This window comes from Ammodytes marinus, assembly GCF_949987685.1.
Source record: "Ammodytes marinus genome assembly, chromosome: 14".
Lineage (NCBI taxonomy): Eukaryota > Metazoa > Chordata > Actinopteri > Uranoscopiformes > Ammodytidae > Ammodytes > Ammodytes marinus.
Genome location: NC_137218.1, coordinates 12,189,402 through 12,207,870, shown reverse-complemented (window position 1 = coordinate 12,207,870; position 18,469 = coordinate 12,189,402). Strand labels below are relative to the sequence as shown.

At 40.6% G+C, this 18,469-nt stretch overlaps 2 protein-coding genes across 4 annotated transcripts; one reads left to right on the top strand and one right to left on the bottom strand.

Moving 5' to 3' along the window:
- The first annotated feature begins 46 nt into the window (after positions 1 to 46).
- On the top strand, positions 47 to 11,890 carry dpp3 (dipeptidyl-peptidase 3). Of its 2 annotated transcripts, none has more exons than XM_080041538.1 (19): positions 47 to 273; positions 1,774 to 1,932; positions 2,043 to 2,187; positions 2,545 to 2,634; positions 2,897 to 3,034; positions 3,345 to 3,419; positions 5,946 to 6,036; positions 6,315 to 6,445; positions 6,658 to 6,788; positions 6,958 to 7,016; positions 7,299 to 7,493; positions 7,605 to 7,717; positions 7,816 to 7,908; positions 8,167 to 8,229; positions 8,316 to 8,440; positions 9,298 to 9,418; positions 9,700 to 9,879; positions 10,545 to 10,707; positions 10,896 to 11,890. In XM_080041538.1, the coding sequence occupies exons 1-19, from the start codon at positions 134 to 136 to the stop codon at positions 11,036 to 11,038; spliced, it is 2,355 nt and encodes a 784-aa protein (XP_079897664.1). In that variant the 5' UTR covers positions 47 to 133; the 3' UTR covers positions 11,039 to 11,890. The 2 variants fall into 2 exon arrangements, with proteins under 2 accessions (XP_079897664.1, XP_079897665.1); XM_080041539.1 differs by lacking the exon at positions 47 to 273 and adding an exon at positions 513 to 575.
- LOC307261097 (uncharacterized protein) lies at positions 11,816 to 17,726 on the bottom strand. Of its 2 annotated transcripts, XM_080041541.1 has the most exons (7): positions 17,602 to 17,711; positions 16,923 to 16,952; positions 16,385 to 16,588; positions 14,846 to 14,966; positions 14,092 to 14,164; positions 13,847 to 13,938; positions 11,816 to 13,572 (listed from the first exon to the last, which is right to left on the bottom strand). In XM_080041541.1, the coding sequence occupies exons 3-7, from the start codon at positions 16,586 to 16,588 to the stop codon at positions 12,296 to 12,298; spliced, it is 1,767 nt and encodes a 588-aa protein (XP_079897667.1). In that variant the 5' UTR covers positions 16,923 to 16,952; positions 17,602 to 17,711; the 3' UTR covers positions 11,816 to 12,295. The 2 variants fall into 2 exon arrangements, with proteins under 2 accessions (XP_079897667.1, XP_079897666.1); XM_080041540.1 differs by lacking the exon at positions 16,923 to 16,952 and having other exon boundaries at positions 17,602 to 17,726.
- Between the last annotated feature and the right edge of the window lie 743 nt (positions 17,727 to 18,469).

The following is an 18,469-nucleotide window of genomic DNA, read 5'->3' as shown; positions in this document are numbered from 1 at the left end:
ACTGCCACCTGCTGGCAGACAACGGCTGTGCGAGACTAGTCGGAGTATCACCTTGCCACGAGGAGCATTTGGAAGACACATGCTTTTTTCTCATATTCGTATCAGTTGACATCGAGTAAGTAGTTGTTGAATAATGTTGAGATGTCTTCGGATGTGGAAAACACCGACGAGGATGGGATTCGAACCCACGCGTGCAGAGCACAATGGATTAGCAGTCCATCGCCTTAACCACTCGGCCACCTCGTCCTTGAAACGTCATTTCCTACGTTACCGGTATTTATTCAGTCATTATATCTGAATAGTCTATCATGACTTGTGCATGTGTGCGATGCTACAGTTTTGTTATCGTGTTTTTGACGTTTAGTGATCCTTGTGCTGCACGGCTGTACTCGGTCAGAAAACTTTAAAGTGTAGTCCTTGGAAAATTCCGGAACAGCTGATTTGTGATTGGTTGAAACTGCAATACTCGACCTGTGATTGGTCGAGGGGCGGGTCTAACGTTGAATGAATACAGGAAGTGTTCAGCAGCGTGAGACTGCAATTTGACGTTCGCTGGAGCTATTGAAGAAAATAAGGTAACATGCTGTGGAGTTGGTATCAGCCTTTATACTTCTCCAAATGCACCAAAGAGACGATTATTAGACATAGTTACAGGCCTAGTGGTGTTTGCTAGTTTTAGCTTTGCCTTAAAGAAGTCGTGGTTGGGCAATTAATGATCGAAGCACTCAGCAGCAATCTTAGCATGCGCGCTATCAGCTAACGTTACCATTAATATTGAGTTAGCTAAATGTATTTTTTTCAGCCGAGGACTAAAGTAATTTACACTATTTACTTTAACATGCAGTTTAAGGCTGGCTGATACTTTTAAATTGACAGGGGGAAACGTGTTTATTTCGGCTCATATGCGCCACACTGTATGTATGTATGTATGTATGTATGTATGTATGTATGTATGTATGTATGTATGTATGTATGTATGTATGTATGTATGTATGTATGTATGTATGTATGTTTTATTTATTTCAAATATTGGTTTAATGGAAAGTGAAACTAGAAAGCTGCATTCATTCTAGCTGGTTCTGTTTAAATCAGTGTCGTTGTTTGACATGATAGGCTGCTGTTCATCTCTAAACATTTGAATAAATTCTGAGCATGTTTTAACTTTGCCGTTTTGTACTGTAACCATATCCGTGCAGTAAGTCTTTGGTTATCCAGGGGAGAAAAAACAAATGACCTCAAATCAATCAAATCCCCAATTATAAGCAGAATTAATCAATACTTGAAAGATTAGGAGTTAGTTAGTCCATAGATGCATCTATCAATGTGATGATCAATGAATCATGAGGTGAAGGGTTTATTTAATTTAATTTTCTTATTATCATTCTTAATTGGATTCTGGCTGTTCTTCAAAGCAAGCCATCAAAGACCTTGCCTAGTTTTATTAACTGTTTCTGGTAAACAGTGGTAAAAGTTGCATATATACATCTATTGATACAGAAAATTAGGCACTGGTGTCAGCCCTATTCAATGTGTTCCTTAAGCTCACAGTACTATTCAAAAGAATAAAAGCCAGTGCTGTCGGTTTTAACTCGTAATAATGTTTTTATTTGTTTATCCCCCACTCTTCTGTCCTTTCCTCTTCCCTCTCATTTTTGTGTTCCACCTTTCTTTCTTATCCCACCTACACTTCCTTACTTCCTTTTCCATTCCTTGTCTATTCCTTCCTTTTTTCTGTAATCTTTTCCCCACTTCCCTTATCCTCTCTTAATTCAGTTCCTTATCGTCAGTGCTCAACCACAGACCGAAGATGGTGGACTCCCAGTACTACCTCCCAAACGACATTGGCGTCTCTTATCTTGACTGTCGTGAGGCCTTCCGTTTGCTTTCACCACAGGAGAAGATGTACTCCCACTACCTGTCACGTGCTGCTTGGTATGTTACTGAAACAATAGAGATGCTAAATGTCAAAGAAAAAATCTATCCTGCTTTAAATAATAAATCTGAATCCCTGCTGACCAAAACAATCACATCTGCTATCTCAGGTATGGTGGCCTGGCAGTGCTGCTGCAGACTTCCCCAGAGTCGGCAAACATCTTTGTTCTGCTGCAGAAAGTCTTCAGGAAGCAAACGCCCGCGCAGCTGGAACAGGTTGCCACAGCAGCTGGACTCAGCGCTGAGGAGTATCAGGTACGGTCTTTGTGTCTTTTGCCGTTTCTGGTGTTTTTGTTACACACCCTTTTAATCCACATACAAATGCAAGCATGCATAGATAGACATTTTCATTATGCCATACACATGTCGAAGTGTCCCTGGGCAAGACACTGAACCCCAAATTGCTCCCGATGGTTCAGAGAGCACCTTGCATGGCAGCTACTGCTATCAGTGTATGAGTGTACTGCCATCTGTATGGATGGGTGGATGTGGTACGAAATGTAAAGTGCTTTGGGCTTAGAAAATCAGTCTAAAAAGCGCTATATAAGTAAAGTCCATTTACCGGATACAAATTCTCACATATTTCTTCTTGTGTGTGTGTGTGATGTTTAGGCCTTCTTGGTGTATGCAGCTGGTCTGTATGCCAACATGGGAAACTACAAGTCCTTCGGGGACACCAAGTTCATCCCAAATCTACCCAAGGTAAGGTGGTCTGCAGTGTCAGGTGTGAAACCAAGTGTGACTGCAAACGCCATTATATGTGCCCTTGATAATTTTGAATAAACACTCTAAAACAGCATCAACAGAAGCACTCATATGAATATTGGATTGTACAAGTGTTCCTAATAAACTGGCAAGCTAGTGTATTATAAGGTGCTTATGATCTGTAATATGCCTTTGTTGCTGCTGTGATATATTATAAGATATATTATAAGCCATTTACATCTGTGGTTTGTCCATCCAGGAGAAGCTCAAGGCTTTGATGAGGGCCAGCAAGGCATTTCAGGAGCAGCCCACTGAGATGGAGGCTCTTTGGGACAGCTGCTCGTGTCTCCTCTACTCTCTGGAAGACAGACAGAAGCAGCTGGGGCTTGGCAACAAGGTGGGTTCTTATATCATGTAAATGGTTTAGAACAGCTTTGACCTAAATTGTTTTGTCAGGTAATATTTAATGATATATCCATCGTGTTGTCAGGACAAGATAGAATTGACAGATGTCAAAGAGGACTTTTTTCTTTTTTTTCTGCATCAGTTTCCTTTTTGAGTTTTTACTTTTGTCAACTACGTTTTAAGAAAAGGTTATCTTTAAATTAGCTGCCAACAATTGACTCAGGAAGACACTAAAACCCAGAACTTGGTGCAATAGGTGACCACTATGAGAGTAAGCTAATGACGTTTTTTTTTTTATTCAGGGAATTACCACCTACTTCTCAGGAAACTGCGGTCTGGAGGATGCTGAGCTGGCTCAGAAGTTTCTTGACTCAAAAGTAAGCTGACTTCACACCTGTGAAGTGATTAATTCTTATTTCCATTGTTCTTTTTCCAATCCCTTGTAATAACATGTACTTTCTATTTTTCTGTACTTCATCATGGCACCTCCATTATCTTCCATAATCCATTTTGATGGTTCATGTGGGCCCTGTGTCTTTTCTTGTCGCTCCACGACTTACAGTCATATGAAAAAGTTTGGGAACCCCTCTCGGCCGGCATTATAATTGACTCTGCTTTCACAAAAAAAAGATACAAGTCGTATGTCTTTAATTTACCAGGAACAGCTAAGTACTGGGATGTTTTCCAAACAAAGATTTTTTGAAAAGCGGTATTTAGTTATATGAAATTAAATAAAATGTGAAAAACTGGCTGTGCAAAAATATGGGAACCCTTGTGGTTTTGCTGATTTTAATGCATGTAACAGCATGTAAAACTGATGACTTTAAACACAAAATTGGTTGGATTATGTTGTTAAGCCTTGAACCTCATAGAAATGTCTGTTTAATCATGAGAAAATGTATTTTAGGCGCCTAAATGCAAGTTGCACTTCTCTTTGACTCTCTGCTGAAGTGAGACAGAATGGGATCATCAAAGCAGTTCCCAAAAGATCTGAAAAACTAAGATTATTCATTGTCATGGTTTAGGGGAAGGCTACAAGAAGCTTTCCCAAAGGTTTCAATTGTCAATTTCGACTGTAGGGAACGTTATCAGGAAATGGAAGGACACAGGCACAGTGGCAGTTAAACCCAGGTCTGGCAGACCAAGAAAAATACAGGAGCGGCATAGGTGGAGGATTGCGAGAATGGTTACACACAACCCACAGATCACCTCCAATGACCTACAAGACCATCTGGCTGCAGATTGTGTATCTGTACATCGTTCAACAATTCAGCGCAATTTGCACCAAAACATCTGTATGGCCGGGTGATGAGAAGGAAGCCCTTTCTGCGCCCACGCCACAGATACAGTTGCATGGAGTATGCAAAAGCTCATTTAGACAAGCCAGATTCATATTGGAAGAAAATGCTTTGGACTGATGAGACAAAAATTAAGTTATTTGGTCATTATAAAAAGCGCTTTGCATGGTGAAAGGAGAACTGCATTCCATGAAAAACACCTGCTACCTACTGTCAAATTTGGTGGCGGTTCAATCATGCTGTGGCCACTTCAGGGACTGGGGCCCTGGTTAAAGTCGATAGTTGGATGAATTCATCCCAGTTTCAACAGATTATTCAGGATAATGTTCAAGCATCAGTCACAAAGTTGAAGTTGCGCAGGGGTTGAATATTCCAACAAGACAATGACCCTTAACACAGTTCAAATTCCTGAAGAGGAAAAAGTACAATGTTCTGATATTAGGGGCGGGAACCTCTTGGCACCTCACGATTCGATTCCGATTCAGAGGTCAACGATTCGATTCAAAATCGATTTTCAATGCATCTCAATGCAAAACATTTTTTATGTACATACCCATGTGTGAATTTCAAAAATATATTTATATGCACATCTGAGTTTGCTACTCGGAGTTTGCTAATCACTTCCTACTTTTGTGATGATCATTAAAGACAATCAACAGATGAATTGCCTTCTCTAATATTGTATTAAGAGAAAAGCTTTTCTTGTCACAAATATGACTTTCTATGAACAGTGCAATAATCAATGCAGCTTGCATTTCAACACAATATGGAAGTATGTAAAAACTAAACCGATTCAGTTTTATTTTATTTCTAATCTCGTAAATCATGTTTCCATAGGATTTCTTTTCTATTATCTATTATTTTCTATGTCATTTCAACACATTGTACAAAAAGTATGGCTTGGAATTCAGCTCTCATACAAAAACGTAAACAGAGATAAAGCCGGTGTAGGTCATGGGTTTGCTGCTCTCAGCCCTTTTGAAGCCACTTTGGAAACAACTCGCACATGTGTGGTGTGCATGCGCAATGGCGCAGGAAGTATTAGTATTTATAACAACAACAACAACAAAAAAATAAATAAAAATAAAAAATCGATTAACTTTTCTGAATCGATTCAGAATCGTCCGAGAGAGAATCGATATTAATCGGAAAATCGTTTTTTTTTTTTTTTTTCCCACCCCTATCTGATATGGCCGTCGCAGTCCAATGACTTGAATATCATCGAAAATCTATGGGATGATTTGAAGCGAGCTTTCCATGCTCGGCAGCCATCACATTTAACTGAACTGGATTGCTTTTGTATGGAAGAATGTTAAAAATACCTACATCCAGGATCCAGACATTCATCACAGGCTACCGGAGGCGTCTAGAGGCTGTTATTTTGGGGTGCCCAAATGTATGCACCAGTCAAATTTTGTTATGATGCCTATTGCATATTTTCTATTATTCCAATAAACAAAATGACACTGTATGTCATATATGAAAAGGAATTTGCTTCTTTGAAATCCCAGCTAATGATGAACAAAAATCCCCCAAATTAGAAGGGGGTCCCAAACTTTTTCATATGACTGTATTCTTAGCTGTGCTCTTGTGCTTTGTCTCCAGAAACTTTCTGCTTACAACACTCGTCTGTTTAAGAAGGAAAACGGAGGTAAAGCCTGCTATGAAGTTCGCTTGGCTTCAGCTGTGCAGAAAGGTAAGAGCTACAGTGAAGTTAATAATGTTCTACAGTACATGAAAACTAGAACACAATTCATTAACATTGAAGACACTCACCAACCACATTGCACTTGTGACAGATTTGGCATACTGAACAAGTGCCAAATGTCATGAAGACTCTTCATGTTATGCTTAAGACATTCCAGCTTGTGAACTCAAATACACTACATACATTTGTTTATGTAAGTAATGTCATTAATGATGCTACACAGACAGAGATTAAAGCAAAACAAAATGTAAACTTCTGCTTTTCAGACTGTGCAGTGGATGGGGAGTGCGAGTCATCCTGCGGCAAGTTCAACTTTGAAGACAAAGAGTTTGTTGTGACGAGGGGAGACTATGCTGCTGTCATGGAAAAAGTCTGCCATAACCTTAAGCTAGCAGAGGTGAGAAGGATACAGGAGTGGCATAATGACATCTTAAAAAGAATTGTTATGTAGAAATATGAACATGTGACAACAACAATAGTAAGGGCCATTGGTAAGGCAAAGAGAGCCACATCTTTAGGATTATTCTAACACTGAACAAATGAGTTTATAACTTCCTCCCACATTTCCACTTTTGAAATTCTCGTTCTGTTTCCAAATACTTAATACAGGACTATGCGGCCAATGAGAACCAGAGAAAGATGCTTGAAGAGTACAGACGCAGCTTCAACCTCGGCTCAGTTGATGCCCACAAAGAGGGCTCGCGCTACTGGATCAAAGACAAGGGACCAATTGTTGAAAGGTGAGCCCACTCAACCACAGGAACCTCAAATGAGCACGCCAACTATCCACAATGAAGTTTATTTTGCCATCTAACGCCTGCTTTAGTACCAAACAAATTTGAATACTTCTCTCTTGTAAACATTTCTGACACCTTTCTCTCTTTGCTCTCCACTCCCTCCTTCCCTCAGTTATATAGGTTTCATAGAGAGCTACAGAGACCCATTCGGTTCCAGAGGAGAGTTTGAAGGTAACTACAGTACAACAGTGGTCAAGAACCTTGATATCATGTTGTAACATGTTTACTAGCATGCAAGCTGCTTCTCCATTTTTTTTGTTGTCATGCTACAGAACTGAAGACTAAGGGGAAATTAACATTGCAAATGAGCAACTAAAAACTGTAAATTAAATAGATAAATGCAAAATCAAATTACAGGAAGGTCAATGTTGCTGGGTTTTCTTTCTTTCTTTCTTTTTTTTTTTTAATTATCTATTTACCTTCTAACTTCTGTGGCTGTGATGTCACCCCTAGGTTTCGTTGCGGTCGTGAACAAGGCAATGAGTGAGCGTTTTACCAAACTGGTGGGCTCAGCTGAAGTCCTGCTCCCCGAGCTGCCTTGGCCCAGGGAATTTGAGAAGGACACTTTCCTCAAACCTGACTTCACCTCTCTGGATGTTCTCACATTCGCTGGGAGCGGAATCCCAGCTGGCATCAACATCCCCAACTGTATGTACACTGTGATGTGAAAGCAAAAAAAGTTCAGTTGGTTTCACTTGTAAAATGTTTTTCTGTCTCAACAATTATACTTTAAAAAAGAGTTTGTGTTTCGTTGTTTAGACGATGACATCAGACAGTCAGAGGGCTTCAAAAACGTGTCGCTAGGCAACGTGCTGGCCGTGGCCTATGCTACACAAAAGGAGAAACTCACCTTCCTGGAGGAGGAAGACAAGGTAACGTCTGCAGCTACCCAGGTCTCTTAACATGCAGCTCTTGTCTCTCTTACACATTCATGGATTAATACATTGTTGTGTGTTTGTTTTGATACAAGGATGTGTTCATCAAGTGGAAAGGACCATCATTCGAGGTACAGGTTGGACTGCATGAGCTGTTGGGACATGGAAGCGGCAAGCTGTTTGTCCAGGTCAGCAAAAAAAAGTGTAGTAGCATGAATGCCCCATGCACAAGCACTCAGCTGTGAGCAACCAACACAATGTTGAGTTAATAATCTGATCTGATGTGTTGCTCTGTTATTTCTGGTACATCGGTGAAATTTAAACAGTTCATATTCAAAGATTTAGATTTTTATTTGATTTCACCCTGCTAGCATGTTACATTTTCTGATGTTTGATGGAAGAATTCTGTCTGATTTCGGTATGTATTGCTCCACCTCTCCCTACAGGATGACGAGGGCAAGTTCAACTTTGACAAGAGTAAGGTGACCAACCCAGAGACTGGAGAACCAGTGAGTTGTGTGTTTGTGCGTATAAACCCATTTGTATCTCTGCGTTCAGTCTGCAGACAGTCTAAAGGAATGAGAGTGCCTTTCAGGTGTCAAGTTGGTACCGGGGCAGTGAGACATGGGACAGTAAATTCTCCACCATTGCTTCCTCTTATGAAGAATGCCGCGCCGAGTGTGTCGGACTCTATCTGTGTCTCAATAAGGAAGCACTCAGGTGAGGTTTTTTACATTCCCATATATTTATACAATTCTAACCATCATATTAAAAGCTTTTTCAGCGGTAAGCCCCAAATGTTCTTCAAAAGTTAACTACAGCCCATACATCAAACCATTAAGGGGCTTTGTTTGAGGTCAAAAGCAGGTGAAACGAAGAAGAACATAACTCTGTTATTGAGGACATTTTTCTCATCCCAGACGTCGTCTGGCCTCTTTATGTTTAGGCTTATGCCAGTAGACAGCTGCTGATGCTCAAGCTTCAGTTACACATGTGGGACTCACATTTATGCTTCTCAGTAAATGTGTATTTTAGTTATGGTTGGAGGTCTTGCCTTGATTCATTAAAAATAAAGCAACTCTGTTGCTGGATTTTTCTATTGCATGGAATTGTTTTGAACACTCTTCATTAGTAGTTTAAAATGTTATGGTAACTTTATAATAACTTTTGACAAGTTGTTATCCTAAAATATTGTTTCTCTAAATCCCCCAACATGTTTTTCAGGAAGAACTTTTTCATGACTTAGGTGTCAAAATCAGGAAGTCTCTTAAAGTACGCAAGTTATTTAACAAAAAAAATTCTTCCATACTAGTTTGTTTGGGATCTCTTTAATTAGCTGCTTAGTTTACTTAGACATCTAGCCGGCTCAGTACAGGGGATGCTGTAATGCTGGTATTTTGTGTTGCAGACAGTCTCAAACTTTATGAATAACATTTTGGGTTATATTAATAATCTCATCTTGTTATTTAGGCAGTCTGTATTTCTGGTAAACCCCAGAGAATTTGTTGATGGCTATGCCTTTGTTTGTGTTAGTGTGTCTGATGGCCATGCCTTTTGTGTGAATGTGTGTTCTCCAGTATTTTTGGCCACGAAGGCCCGGATGCGGAGGATGTGGTGTACATCAACTGGCTCAGCATGGTCAGAGCTGGACTGCTGGGCCTGGAGTTCTACACACCGGAGAGCAAGAGCTGGAGACAGGTAATGTGTCTGCTACACACGCTGTCTCTCTCACTCTCCACTCTGCAACACGTAGTGATGAATCATATCTTTCATTTATATACAACTTCAGAGAAAAATAGTGTTGGATGAACACTGTTTACAAGACAAGTCAACATACAGACACATTCATTCCTGTGTCCCTTACAAGCTGACCTCCTCAATTTTATGTTGTGTGTGCTGGCTTATAGTCTCAGTATTTAAGTGTCAGGAGATGTATACAGTGTATGTCACGTATGTGTGTGTGCATCTCTCTCTCTCAGGCTCACATGCAGGCTCGTTTCGTGATCTTGCGTGTTCTGCTGGAGGCCGGGGAAGGCCTGGTGGGCTTGGAGGAAGTGACGGGACAGGACGGAAAGTCTGACGCTCGAATCACACTAGACCGAAGCAAGATCAGGACCGTAGGAAAGAACGCCATCCACAAGTTCCTTCAGAAACTGCAGGTACTGTATATCCATTAGCGTACAGCAAGATCCCATACAGCATACGTCACCTTGTTCATTGCTCTGATTTGTCGTGGTGCTATCCAGTTGCTTGCAGTGGTATTTTGAAATGCATGCATTGGTGCCGGCCCTTGAGTTGGGAAGATATTTTGCTCATTGCCAGACCCTACATCGTTCTAGATGTGGGTCTGGATTTCTAGGCCACAAATGTGCAAAAATAACATTCGATTTGATGAAATGATAACAATAACTGTACATGGCTTAAGTGCTCTATACATTTTATAACTTAAGTCGGTCCCATTCTTAAAATCATGGAGCAATTACTTGAAAGTGCACTGTTGAGTTTCTCCTATAAACAAATAAAAGTTATATTAATATTCAGTTTTTTTCTTTCTCCAAACTCACTGTGTGTTCCTAAGGTCTAATAAATGTAATGAATTCATTTCCGTCCTTCCTGAAACATTTGCAAATCCGATTTATTTGTATCATTTTGAAACCTGCAATGATCACATAAGAACAGTTTAGGAGAAGTATACGCTTGAATGCAAAATTGTTAAATGTGACATCATAAATATAATCATTAATTATCTCTCTGTATGATGACCTAGTTGAATTCACCCACCACTGCACCTTATATGTTTCTGACGTGATCTATCGTTCTGTAGGTCTTGAAGTCAACAGCAGACGTGGAGGGAGGCAGGGCGTTATACGACGGCTACTCCACTGTCAGTGACAGCGGCGCTCACAACTTCCTGCGTCTGCGTGAGACAGTGCTGCTGAGGAAGGAAGCTCGTAAGATGTTTGTGCAGGCCAACTCCAAGGTCAACGGTATGTTCCTGCATCTCTTGTTCAATAACACACAGATCCACAAATACAAACACATGCACTAACAGATCAGAAACGAGGAATGGAGATTAAAAATGGCCTTAAACATTTTAGTGTTTAAAACTGTATTTAAAGACTGATTGTGGAGCAGTTGTATTCAGTTCTTGTCTGTCTCTCCGTGTGGTGTACAGGGGACAGCGTAGAGCTGGTGGAATATGAAGGCAGTGCAGCAGGTTTGATTTGCTCCTTCACTGAGCGCTTCCAAGACAATGCAGAGCAGCTGGAGGCCGACCTTTTGGAGATGAGCAAAAGAGACAGCCCCTGCTGGTGTTGATGGATGGATGCCCTGATCCAAAGGCTTCAGAAATACCAACTGAAAATCAGATTCCTTTTTTTTTAATCGTATGTGAAAGCAAACTGACTCTTGATTGATGTTAAACCACACAGTTTCACATTTCAAATAAAGCCATAAGACTAGATCAGATCTGCCAAAGACACCAGCCACGGTCCAAAGTCAGGTCTGTTTTTCAAGAGCTGATAATTAATACCACGCTATCTCTCTTTTAGATGCACTTAGGAAACAGATTTTTCTGAGCAGTATTGAGAACTGTCCATTAAACCAGTGCTTGGTAGTTTTCACTTTCTAATAATGGCAAGGAAAAAAATTGGCTTCAAATCTTCACAAAATGATCAACATGGCACTCGCCTTCACTTTTTATTACCTGCAGTACATATTACTTGCAATAAAGGTTTTTGCTAAAAATTTCATTTTTACAGCCTGTCCATAAATTTCATGTTTACCAGGCTTGGTGGTGATGATGATTTGACAAGAACTGTTAAATAGCTGCCATGGCACCTGATTGCTGACTGTAAGGAAAAATAATACTTGATGTTTTTTTTGTTGCAAGCTTTAATAGGAAGAAGTCATGGATTATTTGACTGTATAAAATATTGCCGTGACAGGAAGGCCCAAAAAGCAATGTATGGAAGAAATGTGGTGTTGAATCTGACAAATAAAATGTGTTTGATAAGATCTCAGTTGTACTTTGTTTTTCACCAGAGCTATGAGACATTATTATTTCAATTTTATGAATTCGCTGACAATCTGATATTGGTAACTACAGTATTTATTACAACATGTTTTAGGTTTTGATTTTTTTAAATACATTTTGTTAACTTGGTTTGTATGACAATAATAAAGCCATATTTATATATCTTTGACACAAAAAATACACTGATGATTAATTGTGATGTCACTTCCTAAAGAGATATTCACGTCCCGACAATTCTAATTTAATTTACAGAAAACACTGATATCAAAGAAAACTAATGGTTTCTTGTCAGGGAAGGAAATCAGTCAACTATTTGGGATTTACTCAAGAAAATGGTTAGCGGCGGAGCACAATTAAAAAGAGTACACAATTGGCAGTTAAAACATGCCAAATAAACAGCATCATTGTTTTGTAAAAATGTAATTAAATTTAGGTTTTTGGCTCTCTTCTAAAAGAAGATTTCACGATGAGGCCGAGGGATGCTGTAACCAAAGCTACACCAAGTCATTCTACACAGTGCGTCATGATTATATCGGGATTCAGCTAGAGTCTAAAACGTTTGTTCGGCTTGTGCCACTGTCCTGTTTGTGTGGTGAGCGAGGTGGGGTCTCTGCTGCCCCCTCCAGACTGCTGGAGGAGCTGCAGCTGTCCATGTCATTTAGAGCAGCAGCGTTCATCTTTAAAACCAGAGCCTCCTCTTCCCTCCTTTGCGCGGTTCCTTGTTCCTCATCCTTATTATCATCTGCACCTGCTCTCGCTGACCTCTGCTGATCTGGTCTGGAAACCGCCGGTGTGGGCGTGGCATAAGCCTGCTCCGGTTCAGGGAAGGAAGGGAGGAAGTTGAAGGGAGAGAGTGAGGGCGGGGATTTGGGAAAAGGAGACGGGGAGCGATTGGGTGAAATAGAAGGAGAGGCGCTAGGTGAGGCATACGGGGAGAGGGAGAAGGGCACCTTGGGAGAAATGGAAGGGGATTGGTAGGGCGAGAGAGAGGAGGGAGAATCCACCGGGGAGTCGTGAGGAGACAGGCGAGAAGACATTTTGGGCAAAAGAGGAGGAGGGGCCAGGGGAGGAAGAGACGGGGAGAGGTAAGGAGAGAGGGAGGCAGAAGGTAATGAACTGATCACCGGAGAGGGCTGCATGTAGTCCGACTCCTCTGTAAGATGCTCCATTACTGTTGGTAGCTGAGCCCCGTCTGCACTGAGTGGGCCTGCTTCCATTTGGCCCTGCAGCTCCTGTATCCAAGGGTGGAAGTCAGGGCTTGAGGACGAACGCCGAACTTGGGTCTCCATGGGCAATGTCTGGGTGTCCTGGAGAGTGGGATCGATCTGCATGGCTTGACTTCCATCCTGTAAAAGGCCTGCGCTTTTACTTATATGGAGGGCTCCTCTACACTTCTTTTTGGTTTTGGGCAGTAGAGGCGGTGGAGGAGGAGGAAGAAGCGGGGGCGACAGCATGGTCGACGGCTCGGTGGAAAGCCGAACCTTGAGGCTTCTTTTGAACATGCGCCGTCTGGACAGAGCGTTCATGGACTGCAGGAAGAGGGGGTTGATGAAGCAGAGGGCGCCCAGGCCCGAGCCACAGTCTAGCTCCACAGGGCTGCGCGTCGTGATTGGACAGAACTCATTGAAGAGGGTGGGAGTCTGACCTGGTTGGTCGGTGGATTCTGGGGCCGTCTCAAGCAGCTTGTCTGAGTCGGGCTGGGGAACAGGGTCAGGATGGTTTGCAGAGTTCAGAATGTCTGGCTTCTTCTGCTCGGCCGTGTTGGGCTTAGGAGCCTCCCGAGGCCCACGGACGTTGAGGTGGGAATTCCAGAATTCTAGAAAACGATACAGATGTTTTTTTCCATCATAGTTCAACATGATTTTTGCTTAATTGGTCGATTTTGAGCAATTGCTATCTTCCTTTTTGTTTTTGAAAATGTCCTAAACTGCACAAAAACATTAAACGACCATGATGCCAAATTGCATAATTAATGTATTTGATACAAGATGGGCAAAGAATATTTCCTCTAGACACATTTTCAACTCTCTTGCTAAAAATTGTGACACACTTTTTTTTTTTACAAATATATGAAAAAGTAGTTCACCAACCTATTCCCATATGTGAGATGGACTCCAGCTCTTTGTGGGATGATGCCTTTGCAATGGCTTCAGGAAGCTCCAGAGGAAAGGGTAACACATCTCTGGCAAAAAGACATTATATTTTATTAACACCAACATTAGCAGGTCAAAAGAAATATTGACAGTAATCAGTGTTGAAAAACACAGGTGATACAAAAAACATCATAAAGGTGGTACAAAGAGTGAACAGTTGGAGGAAAATAAGAGGTTTTTACCTGCTGACACAGTAAAAGGAAATGAGTCTGGGGAGATCTGGAAAGCTGATGGCTGAAGTCTCCAGACACAATGCTGGGAGTGAGAAACAATGTAGAAGGTGCAGTAAGTAGTTTTAGGAGGTGGAGAAAGGTGTTTAGTATCAACAATGTTAAACTGCCTCTGGTGTCTTTGTTATTGGGAAATTTGGACGTTTGGACATATATGACTTTGAACTCACTGAAAGTGATGTTCCTTTTTATCTGAAAGCTAGATGTAATGTGTAAATAATGTGTAATGATAGAGCAAAGCTATGTTAACAGACCATACCAGTACATTTTATAAAACGTACATACGCTTTTAAATGGATTTCTTACATTCCAGTCACACATTGGCCGCCATTAGATTTGAGTTCAGCTCATTCATTAAGTTCATTTGTATCAACTTACTGAGTCTTGCAGAGAAATCAAGATTAGTTACTTAGCTACATAAAACGGTTGGCAATACTGCAAAGCACACATGGCCAGTGATCAATTAACGTAAAAAAGTTCAATGATTGTTTGAAAAATCTACTAACTTAAGCTCTTTGTTTTTGTTTTGTAACTAGTTTCTTGTTTCAGTTAGTAGATATGTGACAACTAGCTATAGTCCAATCAGATCTTGATATGTTAAGTACACAAGTATGATACATTTCTGTTTCAAGGAAGACAGATTCAGCGGGGATGGCTAAGGGTTTAGGATCAGACACAAAAATCACAAATGGAAAAAGTCACATACTCTTACTGGATTGTTCCTCCCTGATGCCAAACTGCTGGACGAAGGACGGCACGCTTTTATCGGCCAGACGGACACACAGCACGTTTCTCTGGGACGTGCGAGACTTGCGCACTAGGAAGGTCTACAGGAAGAAACAAGTGATCGCTGAGTGCAGGCATGAGAAGAGGAGGCAGAGGGCAGAGACTGAGTGTACTGAGCAGTGGTGGACAGTAACAAAGTCCATTTACTTGAGTTCTGAACTTAAAATAAAACTTGAAAATAAAAATATTTAAAATTGCAGATGTTATTAGGGATTAAGAATAGAATGTCTGGAGCACAATTATTCCCTTAAATTAAATTGTATTATTATTATTATGTCAAATTTATGACACTTGTTATCTTCTCATGACATCAAAAACAGTGTGTCCACAGAGAAGGTTTCAATCAATAATATGCAATAAAACCTATTAAAAATGTACTTTAATGATTAAAAGGAGCTTTTTTCATCAAAGGCAACACTAAATAATCTCTCATATCAACAACACATTCATGTTTTATTAGGTTTCTAAGTGGGGGGACACTTTTTGTCACCACCGTCAGACATTTCATTAAAATGTAATAAAATCAGGTAATATGAGGGGCAGCTGTCTCCGTGAAGGACCTATTGTCACAAGCTATCTGTGCAGAGTACATTAGAGTCAGACAGGCTCTGATTAGTGTTGTAGTTTTAGAATATTTTACATTACAAATCTTGAAAGTCCTGCGTCACAACCATGATACGTCAACACCGACTTACAATTTCTGAAGAAGTTAAATGAAATGTTTCGATAATTTTATTTTCCTGAAGTAGTTAATACTAGCACCTATCATCAACAGAAAGACCAAACTGCTACTAGAAAAACTCTATTTGTTCTGTTTAAGAAACGTTAAATATGTCAACACCGTCAGATATCCAAAACAAGTATATTCATATACATTTTGAAAATATTAGTTTTGGTGAATATTTGTGATCACTATACATCTCATGGGTCTAGCATAAAATGAGGGAACATTTATTTGTGTTTTTTGGTGTCTGACGGAGTTGACACAAAATAAGGAATGGCAAGCTAAAAAGCCCATGTTAAAAAGGAGAAGCAAGGTAAAAAGTCCATTTTGATAAAAAGGACAACAGCTGGGAGGTTGTGTCAAACCTTAGCTCATGTAGCTTAGTATATGTTGGATACATACATGTAATTTAATTTGCCTAACCATGGGGTTGTATTTTTTCAACATTGCACCCTGTTTTGTCCCACTTCTAAAGAATCACTGATATGACTTTTACTCCACTACAATTTAAAGACTGCAATTGTACTTTTGGCTCCACTACATTTATAAGAATACTTAAGAATTTTAAAAAGCAAATAGGCCTACTCTGGTACTTACACTTGAGTAAAAGTTCGACTGGGAATTTTTCACTTGTAATTGATTACTATTTGACCTATCTACTGGGGTTGAGTACTCTGTCTACCACTGGTACACGTATAAACTTGTTCTTTTGTTAGAGTGTAATGCGGCTCTGACCCCAGGAGGCTCCCTCTGCAGTATGTGCAGAGCGGTGGCAGGGTTGATGGACAGCTGGAGCCAAACAGGAACAGTGAGCAGGAGGCGGTCCAGGACGCTGATGCTCCTCAGAGAGCCCCGCACCCTTTGACGCCCCAAGCGCTTCTGCTCCGACAGCTGGCTGGGCTCTGGGAAATCATACAGTGGTTCTTCTTGCTGTGCCATCTATATACACACACACACACACACACACACACACACACACACACACACACACACACACACACACACACACACACACACACACACACACACACACACGGACAATAACAAACATGGTTATGAAAGGAGCACCATACCGGTTTGGGGGGGGGGGGGGGTCTCTACATGTAATTCTTAGTATTGAATAATTCTATTATATCATCAGAAATCAAAACAAAATCCTTTAGAGACACATGGAACCAAATGTAAGACTAGAATATGTTTGCAAACAAAACTGTGGGCCTTGATGCTGTAAACAACAATAGTGAAACAGTAATTTTTCAGGTAGTTTACTAACTTCAAACAGTGTTCCAGAGGTTCAATTCACCTGTGAAGAAAGTGTATGTATTAAGTCATGATAATATACCTTTGATATCTTTTATAGGTTCACTTCTCTGACACACCAAAATGTATAGTGCACCTTTAATTGTCCTGCAACCGACATATAGCCTATAGCCTACCATGTGGTTATAGTCTTATCTGTCCCTGTGGCTCACATTCCCAACAAGAAGATGGGTGGGATGGCTGCACACACACCTGTGTAATAAAGCTGCCTGGATTGGGACAGCAAGTCCAGACTTGGCAAAGTGCAGAAGCTTAGACAGAGCTTTAATGAATTGGGAAACTATGGAAAATATCAACGTTCGAAATATAGACACACGGGCTGGACACAAAAAAGCCTAAGAGGGCGGCGTAAATGGCAATAATAGTCTAATGGGTTATATTATTCTGAGCAGATCAAATATGTCTGTCCTTTAAAGCTGCCATGTGACCTAAGCTCACAAGTCAACATGTGTCTGGATCATGGACCTATTAGGCTATAAGAGGTCTGGATCGATCCGCAGCGCGCATTCCTGCAAATCTAAATCATTTCCTCTTCAAAATATGTTGCACACCCGCCGTTCAATCACACAACTTGGATCTGTACGCTGAGCCATTCTCATGTAAACCATACCAGATCTCGTTCATTAGCCTACCTCTTTGCCCCAATCCTTCTTTTTCTTTATCCCCTCCGTGTCCACTTTATCACATGCATGCTCGTTTTATTCTTCCATCAACTTTACCACGATGGAAAAGACACTTCTTCTCTCCCACTTCCAATTGCCTGTCACGGCCTGTGTTTTCCAGACCCGGAGGTGTATCTTTTGTTTTGTTAGCTCCTCCTCCTACCTGATCCTACCTGGAAACATGGCATATTACTGGGCCGGAGATAGACTCACGAGTCACAGAAATATAAGTAGAGCCCAGGATAGGTTAAGCGTAATAATAGGCGTAGGACGAGTAATTTGTTAAAGCTAGTGGACCAAGAGTAGAACATTCCTTAACGCTTAAAAGGGTAAGACCCATTAAAACTTCCTGCACCCGGAATGACATAGAATACAATAAAAGACGTCAATAGGCCTGCTTTAAAAAATAAAATAAAACATCGGTTCAGAGAAAAAGTGAGAGGACCTATAGGTCTTCTTCAAAATATGTTTTTTTTCCTAGTATTATTAGGCTAGTATTTGGTTTGTCAATATTTTATTTCAGGTCCTTCAAATTAGCCTACACAACAAGCCAAAAACATTGTGTGTCACAGTGTAGGCCTCACCTATGTCATGTAGGCCTACTAGTCACAGATTAGGCAATGTCGCATTATACCACTGTGTAGGCTATGTTGTAAATGCTAGTGGCTTTTGTATATTATTTAATACAAAAGAAATAAGCTATTATTTTGGGATTTAACATAGAAAAGTCTAGGTCTAGTCCCAGGTCTTGCATTTTTGAGACTTGCAAGAATGATTTAATAGCATAGCCTTTTTTCTCAAATGAAACTAAATGGAATTCTATACAAAGCCTTTAAAC